The 13,228-nt window shown below is 35.4% G+C and overlaps 1 protein-coding gene across 3 annotated transcripts in view; it reads right to left on the bottom strand.

Moving 5' to 3' along the window:
- HNMT (histamine N-methyltransferase) overlaps nucleotides 1-13,228 on the bottom strand; it is a 46,146-nt gene that overhangs the window by 20,166 nt on the left and 12,752 nt on the right. For all 3 annotated transcript variants that reach the window (XM_004778372.3, XM_004778371.3, XM_004778374.3), the window contains one exon: nucleotides 12,987-13,039. In XM_004778372.3, coding sequence (XP_004778429.2) covers nucleotides 12,987-13,039 — 53 coding nt within the window. The remainder of the gene's footprint in view (nucleotides 1-12,986; nucleotides 13,040-13,228) is intronic.

The following is a 13,228-nucleotide window of genomic DNA, read 5'->3' as shown; positions in this document are numbered from 1 at the left end:
ATCTTTTCTCTTACTGATGTTAGGTATCACATTGACTGATTTGCAAATACCAAACCACCCTTGCTTCCCAGAATAAATCATGCTTGATCGTGGTGAATGATTTTTTAAAATGTATTGTTGGATTATGTTTGCTAGTATTTTGTTGAAGACTTTTGCATCTATGTTCCTCAGAGATCTTGGCCTGTAGTTCTCCCTTTTAGTGGTGTCTATCTGGTTTTGGTATCAGGGTTATGCTGGCCTCATTGAATGAATTTGGAAGTTTTCCTTCCTCCTCCTCCTCCCCCTTCCCTTCTCCCCTCCTCCTCCTCCACCTTTTGAATAGTTTGAGAAGAACAGATATTAATTCTTCTTTTTTTATTTGGAGATAATTATTAGCATTTTAAAAAATTTAATTTTTTTTTTTTTCAGTGTTCCAAAATTCAAAATGATTCGTAGAGTTCACCTATGAGGCCATGTGGTCCTGGACTTTTGTTTGCTGGCAGTTTTTTTGTTTTTTGTTTTTTGTTTTTTGAGGTTTTTGTTTTTGTTTTTAATTTATTTGGCAGAGAGCGATCACAAGTAGGCAGAGAGGCAGGCAGAGAGAGAAGGGGAAGCAGGCTCTCCGCTGAGCAGAGAACCTGATGCGGGGCTCGATTCCAGGACCTTGAGATCATGACCTGAGCCAAAAGCAGAGGTTTTTAACTCACTGAGTCACCCAGGCGCCCCTGCTGGCAGTCTTTAAATTACTGATTCCATCCCTTTGCTGGTTATTGATCTGTTCAAATTTCCTGTTTCATCTTTTTTTGGTTTAGGCAGTTTATATGTTTCCAGGAATTTATCCATTTCTTGTAGGTCGTCCAGTATGTTACCATATAATTTTTCACTTTATTCTCTTATAATTGTTTGTATATCTGGGTGTTGGTTATTTTGCATCTCTCATTTGTGACTTTATTTGAGTCATTTCTCTTTTTTCTTCATTAAGTATGGTGAGGAGTTGATCAATTTTATTGAATTTTTTTTTCAAAGAAACAGTTCCTGCTTTCATTGATCTGTCCTATTGTGGTTTTAGTTTCTATATCATTTATTTCTGCTCTGATCTTTATTATTTCCTTCCTTCTGCTGGCTTTAGGTTTTGTTTGTTGTACTTTTTCTTGCTCCTTTTGCCTAAAGTTAGGTTTTTGTTTGAAATTTTTCTTTCTTCTTGAGGTCAGCCTGAATTGCAATAAACCCTTCTAAGAACTGCTTTTGCTTCATCCCAAATGTTTTAGATTGTTATATTTTCATTTTAATTTGTTTCCATGTACTTTTTTTACTTCTTCTTTGATTTCCTGGCTGACTGATTCATTGTTTAGTAGTAAGTTATTTAACCTCCATGTATTCGTGGTCTTCCAAAACTTTTTCTTGAGGTCGACTTCTAGTTACATAGAAGTAACTAGAAGTCATCTATGATCATCTTGAATTTTTTGAGACTTATATTGTAACCTAATATATGATCTGTTCTGGAGAATATTCTGTGTGCACTAGAAAAGAATGTATATTCTGCTGTTTTAGGATGGCGTGTCCTGAATATATCTATTAAATCCATCTGTTCCAGTATGTCATTCAAAACCATTGTTTCCTGGTTGATCTTCTGTTTAGATAATGTGTCCATTGATGTAAGTATTAAAGTCCCCTACTATTACTGTATTATCAATTAGTTCCTTTGTATTTGCTAGTAACTTTTATGTATATTGTGTTCCTATATTTTGTGTGCATAAATATTTAACAATTGTTACATCTTTTTGTTGGATGGCTCCCTTTATTATTATATATTGTCTTTGTCACTTCTTAGAGTCTTTGTTTTCAAGTCATTTGTCTGATATAAGCATTGATATTCTGGCTTTCTTTTGAAACCCATTTGCATGATAAATCCCCTCCTTTTCAATCTTCAGGTGTCCTTAGGTCTAAAATGAGTCTCAGAGGCAGCATATAGATGGGTCTTATTTTTTTATCCATTTTGTCACCCTACATTTTTGATTAGAGCATTTAGTCCATTTATATTCAAAACAATTATTGATAGGTATGAATTTATTGTCATTTTATTTGTTTTGTGGTTGTTTTTGATATTTCCTCTGATTCTTTATTCTCTTTCTCTCTTTCATGGTTTGCTGATTTTCTTCAGTGATATATTTTGATTTCTTTTTATTCTTTACATATTTATCAGTGGTTTTTAATATATGGTTACCACTAGGTTTGCATATAACCTCTTCTGCATATAGCCATCTTTATTAAGTTGATGGTCATTTAGGTTTGAACCCATTCTTTACTCTTCTCCTCCCCATGCCGTATGTATACACTGCCATATTTTGCATTCTTTTACTTCATGAGTTGACTGATTTTTTTTTACAGAAATATTCGTTCTTACTGCTTTTGTGTTTCCTGCCTTTATACTGTCACTTTTGGTCTCCTCTTTTTGCTCAGAGTCCCTTTTCCTATTTCTTGCAGACTGTTTCAGTGGTCATGAACTCCTTTAGTTTTTGTTTGTCTGGGAAACTCTTTATCTCTCCTTGTATTCTGAATAATACCCTTGCTTGATACAGTATTCTTGGCTGCAGATATTTCCCATTAGCACTGTGACTATATCATGGTACTCCCTTCTGGCTTGTTAAGAAAGGAGTTGGCTTGAAAAATCTCCTGCTAGCCCTGTGGGTTTTCCCTTGCATGTTATTGTCTTCTTTTGTCTTGCTGCTTTTAAATTTTTTTTTCTTATCATTATATTTTACCAATTTAATTACAATATATCTTGGTATGGATCTGCCGTTGTTGATTTTGGTGAGAGTTCTCTGTGCTCTTGGATCTGAATATATTTCCTTTCCCAGATTAGGGATGTTTTCAGTTATTATTTCTTTGCATAATTCTCTGCCCCCTTCTCTCCTTTTTCCTGTGTTATTTTCTCTCAAACAAAATATGCTGATCTTAATTTAGAAAGTTAAATGAAAATTAATTTCTTAAAATCCCCTTCATACAAATCTTCCTTTGTACCACCCCATTCCTCAAATCAGCCACAAGTATAAAATGACTTTGTTTCTCTTTTGGGGCTATGTTGAACCTTTATTTAATTTTATAGTCAGATAGTTCTGTGGTTGGGATATCTTGATTTCATATGAGCCATATTTTAAATGCATCATATCTGTATTTAAAGGGATATATATATTTGAAATCCCTGACAGTGGAACTTAGAAAAAGTTCAAAAACAAGGAAAGGGGGCGGGGATCTCATCTTCTAGACAACCTTTCTCCATTCCCTCAACTTGAGTGATATATTTAATCAGATAGCAGAGGAGTGTTACATTCTTGCTTGAAATCCAAGGTCAGCTGATTAAATATAGAAAAAAAATATGAAAAGGAAAACTCATAGGTTATGGATAGACAAAACTGAGCTCAAATTTAGTATTTTCCGGAATTATCTTATATAAATTTATTAATATCTCTACCCTTTAAAGTACATATGTGTAAATTAGAGATAATGTGGTCTATGCTATTGTAAAGGGCAGAGGCACTATATGGAGATCTTGTACTTCAGTTCATGATTATATAGTAATTGCTCAATAAATTAAAGCTATTTTACATTAATTCAATGAATATTCTTCAGCACCTACTAAATGCCAAGTCCTAATCACTGGAGATATAGCAATGAATAATACAGACAAAAATACTCAACTGGTATGAATAGTGATAAGTCTCATGGAGAATAACCAAGGCAAAAGGAGCAAGGGGGAAGCCATGGAGGAGAGTTTGTGAATCTCGACTGATTGGTCAAGTAGTCTTCATGTAAAAAGTGACATTTAAGAGAAAGTTTAAGGAGATGAGGAATGAGGGAATGAAGTTTTACCCTTCTAAATGAGCAGCTACATAATAAAATGACAACTTGTAAGAGCAGTCATCATGTATTTGTATTGTCTTGATTGTTCTTCTTACTTGTCTTCCATCAAATGAAACACAAATCCCAGCTTGAGAACCTTAGAGTTTCCCAAAATGAGAAAATCTTTGGGTCAAGAAAATGGTGGATTAAAGACTGGAGATACCACTTGCCATTTGATTTCCTTCTATTCTTGCTTCATTTCTCATATTGAAATGCATGCATGTGTATTCTTTAGATTAATAGCAGGAAAAATTTTATTCTATTACATGTTGCATTAAGATCATAATCTTCTTTGTTCTCTCTACTAGAATATCAAGCAAAAAAAAAAAAATGTATGGAGAAAAATTGCCCAGATAACTCTGTGCTTAGTGATGAAAAACAATTTCAGCTATGGGTTTGTAACCAGAGCAAGAGCAATCTGATGTTGAGCTGCAGTGAGAATGATAGAAGATTCTTGACAAGATCACCTCATCTCTCTCTCTCTCTCTCTTTCCTTGGGTGCCTCAGGATTGAGGCAATTCTGTCAGTAAAGAAATATGAGATAGAATATTAAAATAGCTCTAGGGTCTCAGGAAGGGAATTATAAATATAAATTCTAAGTCAAAAGGGCATTGCCATTTGTTTTTGTGTGTCTTCTGGCTATTAGCCCAGGAACAAAACTGCCTGAATACTTTGCAACTGCAGGAGGCCTAAAAAGAGCCATGCTACCAAAATGTTGTATGAAGTACAACTTAGAAAAAAATGTCCCAAAAGGTGCCTAACACGGAAATGTAGAGATATTTGATAAACAATTCACATGAGTTTTGCCTTAACTTTTAATTTATAAATCCTAACTGCACAGATACTTGACAGCTACTTCAACACATACATAGAAAGAAGTAAAGTCTATCCATACCATATTGTAATGTCTAAAAGTTACACTGTTTTACCCTCAGTGAAGTGCTAACATTCTCTTAACTTTTCTTCCTCATGCCCAGAGACAGGACTTATAAGATTAAACTACTTGAACTGGCAAAGGTAGTCCGAGATAATCACACAGATGGTGTGATTTCATCAACACTGGCATGCATGCGTGCTCTCTCATACCTCTCTGTCTCTCAAATAAACTTCACAAGCACTCATGTGAGCCTGCAATATTAATAATCATTAAAACACAAATTTTTCTTGCTGAGGAAAATTATTAGTCATTTATACCCTCGTATGAATAGAGTCTAAGGGACTGCTACCCTCATGGAATAAAAAAACAGGAAACCGTTATTAACAAATGTCTCTAAAAGAGGCAGTGGATAATTACCATCCTTTTGGCCACCATCACCCTCATAATAATGACAGGCATGGAAGAATCTGTGTCCTCTGAAAAAAAACCTCTGCTAAGCTATAACACAGATAACATGGTTCTTAAAATATTTGTACAGGTATAATGCTATTGCCAGTGAGTCATAAATGGCCAAAGGAAAACTGTCCCAAAAACATATATGTGGGAGCAGTGCTTTGGGTATCAGCCACATAGCTAAAGTTGCTGTCAGAAGTCAATGAGTATACTCTTTATCATCATCTCTCATCAACTATAAGATTATAATTTTAATTGGGTTTATTTTTCCTGTTCCTGGTTATAAAATGTATACCACAGAAAACTTGAGAAAAAGATATGAAGTAAAATATCAAATAAATAGCTCACTACCAGAGAAAACAAAAATTAACATTTTAGGGGCGCCTGGGTGGCTCAGTGGGTTAAGCCTCTGCCTTCGGCTCAGGTCATGATCCCAGGGTCCTGGGATCAAGCCCCACATCGGGCTCTCTGCTCAGCAGGGAGCCTGCTTCTTCCTCTCTCTCTGCCTCTCTGCCTACTTGTGATCTCTGTCTGTCAAGTAAATAAATTTAAAAAAAAATTAACATTTTAGCTTATTTCCTGCTTATGCTCTTCCTTTTTTACTTTCAAATAATTTCCTTTAGTCTACCCAGGCAAGATCATTATGTATATGAACTATTTTGATTTTCTTTCTTGAGAGTTAAATCATGAATATATCAAAATATACTTAAATGTGTTATTTATGGTGGCAATACTATATTCTCTAAAATGGGATAATTGTTTTAATTATCTTTGATACTATAATATAAATGTATATAAACTTACACATTTGTATGTGGAAATATATATGAATACATATTTATATGTAAATATATCTTAATATATAGTTAGTTGGTATATAGTTAATTTTTTTCTATTATGAAGAACCTGACAACAAACCCTGACTTTTTGTGCAAAAATCTTGATTTTTTTTTTTTTTTCAGATTAATTCCAAGAACCAGAACTCATGGTTAGAATAAGCCTTTTGGGCTTTGGTGGTCTTAAAAATAAAAAAACAAAACAAAACAAAAGACAAGGCCTAAGGACAAAGATGCCAGATGTTGAGAAAGGATGCAGGCTGAAGAACTGTAGCACATTCTTAGAGACTTCCTCACTGGGCAAGACCAGTCTAAATGCTGGAGCTCTTGGAGATGGGGGGCAGACAGGGGTACGGGGTGGGAGTAGACATGTCCAGGACCCGGTGAGGAGGGGCTGAAGCAGCAGCTGGGGCTGTGGTGGGACAGCAAGGGGGTGGCTATATATTAAGCATGTCAGTATTTTTATGGCCAGAATGAACAGGTCTTTCTGTATTTGATGAATACCAGAACTTTTTTTTGATACATTACTTCAGGAAAGTTTCATTTCATGCCTTTACCTTTTATACATGAAAGCTTCCATATCATTGTAGTCTCATTAGTATTACCTAATGGCTTTTTAAATTCTTGTCGAGTTGTTCTCAGTGAAAATTTGAACTTTTCTTCAAATAGCTTGCTTATTTTAATATTAAATATTATTAGCTAATTAAATACTTTTTCATCACTTCTATAAGTTTGTTGTTGTTGATAGAAACAAAGCTACAGAAGACCCTGGGCATTGATCCCAATCTCTGTAATCCTCAAGCCCCTTTATTAAGTTCAACATCTGCAAAATGAAGATAACAACAGACCCCCTACACTGGGTTGCATGAGTATATACATTAAATCACAAAGTTTTATTCAGTAGTAAATGTCAAGTGGAAGCCTATTCACTGATTAAAGAGATTGTCCCAAACTGTCACAAAAACTGACAAGATACAAATTTTTCCTTGAGCAAAATTGAACAAACCACATGCTAAGGACTTTCAAGTACATTGTAGATATTCAAAACTGTGAATAAAAAGCTCACATGTTAACAGAAAAAGAATGTGGATCTATCACATTGCTTTTTATCTGTTTTACCTATATCAGGCCATTACTGCATTCTTATGAATTCTAAGGCTGTACAACTGAGTTTATTTGCCTAAGTATACAGTCATTTAATCTGCAAATAATGGTAGTTTTGTCTTCACTCTGCTCATTATCCTGTTTTCTTGTTTCAAGCCTTATTGAATTACCCAAAACAATCTTGTTTACTCTGGTTTTAATGACAATGGTTCCAATGCTATAGCAATATGCTTGCTTCTCTCAAATTGGTAATGTAGTTATTGTTAATAATGCTTCCATTTCACTTGAAAGTTTTAAATACAATGTGGTAAACTATTTTGTTAAACACTATATGTAGTTTTAATAATATGGTTATGAATGCCTTTAACAAAATATCTGAGGCCCTAAACTATGATTATCCAAAGCAGACAGTCCTAAATTCTGTAAATTAGTTAATCAATAGATTCCATATCATAGAATATCTACTAGTATGCTGCACTTGAGTAAAATAGTACTTACCATTTCAACTTATAAGCATTACAGATTAAAATTATGTGCATGTCTAGAAGCCCCATTTAAACTCCACTTCTTCAGTATAGCCAAACATGGTGTTAGCCATACCACTCTGGAGAAATGTCTACCACTTTCTAGAAGGTTACTCATGAAACCATAGATTTTTTGGACCAAAAGCACCTTTAATGCCCCCAGCATCCAAGAAATCAGTGCCTAAGTCCTTTCCACAGTATGTCTGAGCAATATTTTCTAGCCTATGCTTACTCCTTGAACCACAGATAACACCTTATCTCAAGATGTGTACTTTCATTCTGGACAAGTTTGTTCAGTAAATTTTAATATTGACTCAAGAAATCTTTCTCTCTTACAACCATTGGTTCTTTAGGGGGTAGATATTCTGTAATTTGATCAACATGAAATTGAAAGACCAAAAGAACCCCCCTGGCTAGAAGTGCATTTTTATCCTGTTAACCAGCTAGTTTCGCTTCTGTATGAACGCTTGCTTGTTTCCCGCGCGCGGGCCCCCTGAACCAATCCGCTGGCGCCAAGTATGCCTGTTCAAACTGTCAACCAATCAGCTCAGCCCTACCCGAAACTTGTTTGTATCTGTCTGTAAAAACCCTGCACCAACCCAGCTCTGGACCCCTAGGCGTTATCAGCAAGGAGCAGCCAGAGGTCCAGGTTCGAACCTGCAATAAACGACCCTTGCTGCTTGGCTTTGACTCACGTCTCTGGTGGTCTTTTAAGGTGGTATTTCAAAATATCTGAAGATGGGAAAAACCACATTCAATCCGCCCCCCCCCCACCACCCCGCAAGTACCGGGCTTAAAAAAAAAAAAAAAAATCCCTTCATTTTCTGTATTTCTTCAGTCATTCCCAGTTTGCTGATATAAATGGTTGGCTTACTCTGGATGACTGAAAAACATTAACCTTTAGTTCCTACCACCTCCTTGCTTCTAAACTTAACACACTGGCTCTTTCTGTTCCTGCCCTAATTACATTTCCTTCCCTTCTATCCAACTAGCTTAGAAAATAAAACTTCTGTGTCACCTTAACATGTCCTTATGAACAGAGACAGAGTTAATATCCAAAAGATTAGATTTTCAAATAGCTGGTTATTATTAAGTACCTAATATCTTGTTTTCCAAGTCAATAATTAACTTTTATGTTTGTTTCATAAAATCTGTTAAACTGGACTAAAGTCAAGAGACCTGCCTTTTGTTCTGCTTTGGTGATTCTCGGGCTTCTTATTTGTAGAATGAGATGTTGATGGTTTCTAAACTCTTTTCTATTTTTTAACCTCAGTAGGAATGCTGATGTCTGCGTGTTGTTGTAGAACAAGAAAATCACCTAATTGCTCTCAGCATTATGTCAACAAAATTATTACCAAAAATATGTCATGAGAGGTTTCATACTACCTATATTTCATATGTGAGTTGCTTCAGTTGATCAAAGATTATCTATAGGGGTACCTGGGAGCTCAGTTGGTTAAGTTTATGACTCTTGATTTCAGCTAAGTTCATGATCTTCGGGTCCTAGGACTAAGCTTTGCATGGGGTTCTATGCTTAGCAGGGAGTCTGCTTGAGGATTCTCTCTCCCTCTTTCTCTATCCTTCCCCCGCTCTCTCTCTATAAAATAAATAAATCTTAAAAAATTATCTATAAACATATATATATATATATATATATATAAAATGGCAGTTGAGTCAGTACATAAAAGGTTAATAAAAATAGAAGTAAGAAGATTGGATAAAATGAAATTATTTGTTATCATCTTATCTAATCCTTATAAAGCTTTCTGGCATTTGAACATCAGGACTGAATAGTACAGCAGGTTTTCCTTTAAGCAGAGCCCAGAGCAAGGAGAACACATTGCCCATTACAGCCTTCTGGAACATTTTTCCAGGCATAAATGTATGCAGTGTAAATTACTAGCATTCTCCTTTACCAAAAAGAATATTTTTTTCTTCATGTACTATCCACCATAAAGACAATATTCATTAAAAATCAAATAATAATGAAACCCCATTGAGTGGCTCAAGCATCAGTATTCAGAATGAACCAAAAAAAAAACATCCTATGAGACTTAGAATACAATGCAATTGTTCTCAGTATCTAAAAACAATTGCTAAAATGAACAAGTTATGAGTACTTAAAGACCTTGAATAAAAGCAAATCCAGTTGCTTTGTGTTTCATTAAAGCATGTCACCAACTTCTACAGAAGAGAAGCAGGAGACTAAAAGGGTGCATAGTACTCCCCTGCCCACGTTTCTGAAAAGAAAACCAAATAGGCTGACAAAGAGCATGAGTATTAAGTGATAAAAGCAGCAATTTCATTTAGAGAAGTTTTTAGTTTCTTTGCTTTTACTTGTTTTTTTCATTGTAGTGCGGAGAAGTGGTCGCACCAGTATGTATGTAGAGAAAATATTTGCACCAAAGATATGCAGAAGATAATCTGCAGGTATCTAGGCAATCAGGAAGAGAACATTTACGTAGTGAAACCATACAGGTCTATAAGCTAAGAAGGAAGTAGAATCTTGTACGATACAATATGGGAGCTAAGCACAAGTACTAGATGGGGCCAGTGGCCTTGTTTGCCATGGATTGGAGTTCAGTGACTGACTTGAAAGGATACTGATGTCAAAGGATAATGCAAAACTCTCAGGTATCCTGTAGATTGTAGAACATGTGGAGAGACAATTTCTCTAAAAGATAGGAAGTTCCTCATTGTATAGTAATATACTGTTCTTCTGCCCAGTGCTTGCAGTTAGGCAATGACAGGTTATCAAATAAGCATGTCCCAATTGGTATGTGAGCATTTGAACTAAGTAAATGGGGTCCTCACACTATAAAGCAGTGCTTTTTCATGCCAGGAACATCTAGACCTAGGAATTTTAAATAAAACAGTTTTTATTTCATATAGCTGATTTGCTTAAGCGAGAATGTTATCTATAGCTTGAATTTCCCTTGGAGTTCTTCTTATATTTCTAATCAATTTCTTATGAAGAGTAACCTTAAAGGGCACCCATATTCTCTCCCCAAGGCAGAGCCTGTTATTAATACAATGTTAGGGCTCAGTCAGAAAAATTCCAAGTGTTGCTTCCTTTGTTTTGGTAAGTTCTCTATATTAGCTCCTATGTGCACCTCTGTGTAAGGAATCACTGTGCAGGCCAAATGTTCCTTTCTCTAGATAGCTTATAAGCATCTGGACAAATTTACATTAGAAATTCAATTAACTTTATATTAAAAGGTCAATTAACTTGGCCATGATAGAGATTGTTTTTAATTACTTTTCCTTGTAGGGCTTCTCTTCTTGTCCAAGCACAAGTGACACTATCAAATGATAGTCTCACTGCCTGTTGGGTGCCTGAAATTCATATGCAGAACTCACTGGAAAAACTGTCTTGATTAAATGAATTTACTTTTATAATCCTTAGGACTCAGAATATCAATAAGCAATGATAGGATATTTTCACTTAAGCAATCTCTAAAATACTGTTCATGACAGTATCCTTCATTATTTGTCCTTGCTGGTTTTTATTTTCTTGGTAGAAGATAATAATAAACAAAAATCATTTTAAATAGTTAGCCCTCATTACATCATATCACAGTATATTGTATGAAAAATGAATAAATGACTACAGTAAAAGCAAATGATTCTAATTCCATTAGAGGGCTCTTAGTTATCTTTGGGTTCACATGGGTCACAATTTAACTTACTCACATGTCACTAGAGCATTTATACTTGAGAAACCCGAGACCCGAGAGATCACCACTTGACACTATATAACATGTTGTAGTGTAGTGTCTACTTCTTACCAGGAAGTAACCAATACTAAGCTATCACTTAATCAAAATAATAAAAATCAAAAATATCACTTAATCAAAAATAATAAAAGAAACAAAGGAATAAAGAAAGGTATAAATATATAAGTAATATATATATAACTATACTTTACATATCCATATATTAACTCAGATCTCCAGGTGACCAGCAACTTAAAAATAAAACCAACACTACTCAAGAGTTATGAGGGGAAGTCTGCAAATGAAATTTTTTGTTTTATTTTTGAAGAGGGGACCAGCCTGTACCTTACAGGAGTGGTAACAATGTGCTTTATCTGTATAGTTCTCACTACAACCCTATGGGGTAGAATTCATTGTTTCCATTTTACTGAAGAGTAAACAGAAGCTCTAATGTAGTCAGAAACTACACCCACATCAATCTGCCTTTTCAGACGTTCATTTTCTCCTAGGATACATGCACAGATCTAAGAGTAGTGAGGCCATGAAGTGCTTGTAAAAGTGGGTTTGGGAGTGTTTTGGAGGGGAAGTTTGGGAACTGAATCCAAGGAAGGGAAAGGTTTTGGCCAGTGCAACTCAAAGAGTGGGGCCATAAGAGTATAAATGAACTATGTCATTAAACATATTTTCCCCTTATATTGATAGTTTCTCAATGAAGGGAGCTGTGCACAGATTTACATTTTAGTGCATGCTTCTTTGTCTCCTCCTGGACCATTAACAGTTTGCAAACCAGCAAGCCGTCCACGACCACGCATAGGTGGCACAAGCGTAAGGAATATCCTGTGAAATTTTCCTTTACCCTGAACAATTAAATGATTTTGGATAAAAGTTACCTTTAAATTTACTCTATGTGTTTTTCCATTTATAAAAAAGTATTAAAAAGCCACTTCAGGGCACGTGGGTGGCTCCGTCAGGTAAGCATCTGCCTTCGGCTCAGGCCATGATTCCAGGGTCCTGGGATTGAGTCCCATATCAGGCTCTCTGCTCAGTGGGGAGCCTGCTTCTCCCTCTATAGCTCCCCCTGCTCATGCTTGCACTCTCTCTCTCTCTCTCATTCCCTCTCTCTGTCAAATAAATAAAATCTTAAAAAAATAAATATTAAATGCTACATCTTATCCATATTTCTATACTAATGAAGGCTTAAATCTCAAGTGTTATAAAATTATGAGGGCCTTTATTTTTTTTTAAAGATTTTATTTATTCATTTATTTGACAGAGATCACAAGTAGGCAGAGAGGCAGGCAGAGAGAGAGGAGGAAGCAGGCCCCCTAGTGAGCAGAGAGGCTGACATGGGTCTTGATCCCAGGACCCTGGGATCATGACCTGAGCCAAAGGCAGAGGCTTTAACCCACTGAGCCACCCAGGTGCCCCTTATAGGGGCTTTAATCTTAGTTGAAATAATACTACTCTTACTAGTTTTAATAAGCCAATCTCCTCCAAAAGCAAAGAAAAATAGTTATCTTAAAGAACGAAAAATATTGCTATCAAACAGCACGGTGGTTGGAGTGAAATACAAATTTTAAAAATGTGTTATTCATACCTGCACCTCCGCCAATGCTTAGAATCTTAATTTCAGATTTTCTATCACCAATCCTGAAAAAAAAATTATGTCATTTAAGAAAAATGTGCTATGTGCTTTGTAAAATCTGATTATTGAATCTAGTTTAAGAGAATAAACTAAAATTATAATGAACAAAAACTAGGTCAACATGAAAGGTCACACTCAGGTCAGTGGTTACACTGCTGTGTTTAGAAATCTTTAGAAAATATGTTCTACTCATT

This window comes from Mustela putorius, unplaced genomic scaffold (genome assembly GCF_011764305.1).
Source record: "Mustela putorius furo isolate JIRA1106 unplaced genomic scaffold, ASM1176430v1.1 tig00003867_pilon_pilon_pilon, whole genome shotgun sequence".
NCBI classification, from domain to species: Eukaryota; Metazoa; Chordata; class Mammalia; order Carnivora; family Mustelidae; genus Mustela; species Mustela putorius.
The sequence above is the reverse complement of the archived record's forward strand: the minus strand, read 5'-3'. Positions and strand labels throughout refer to the sequence as shown.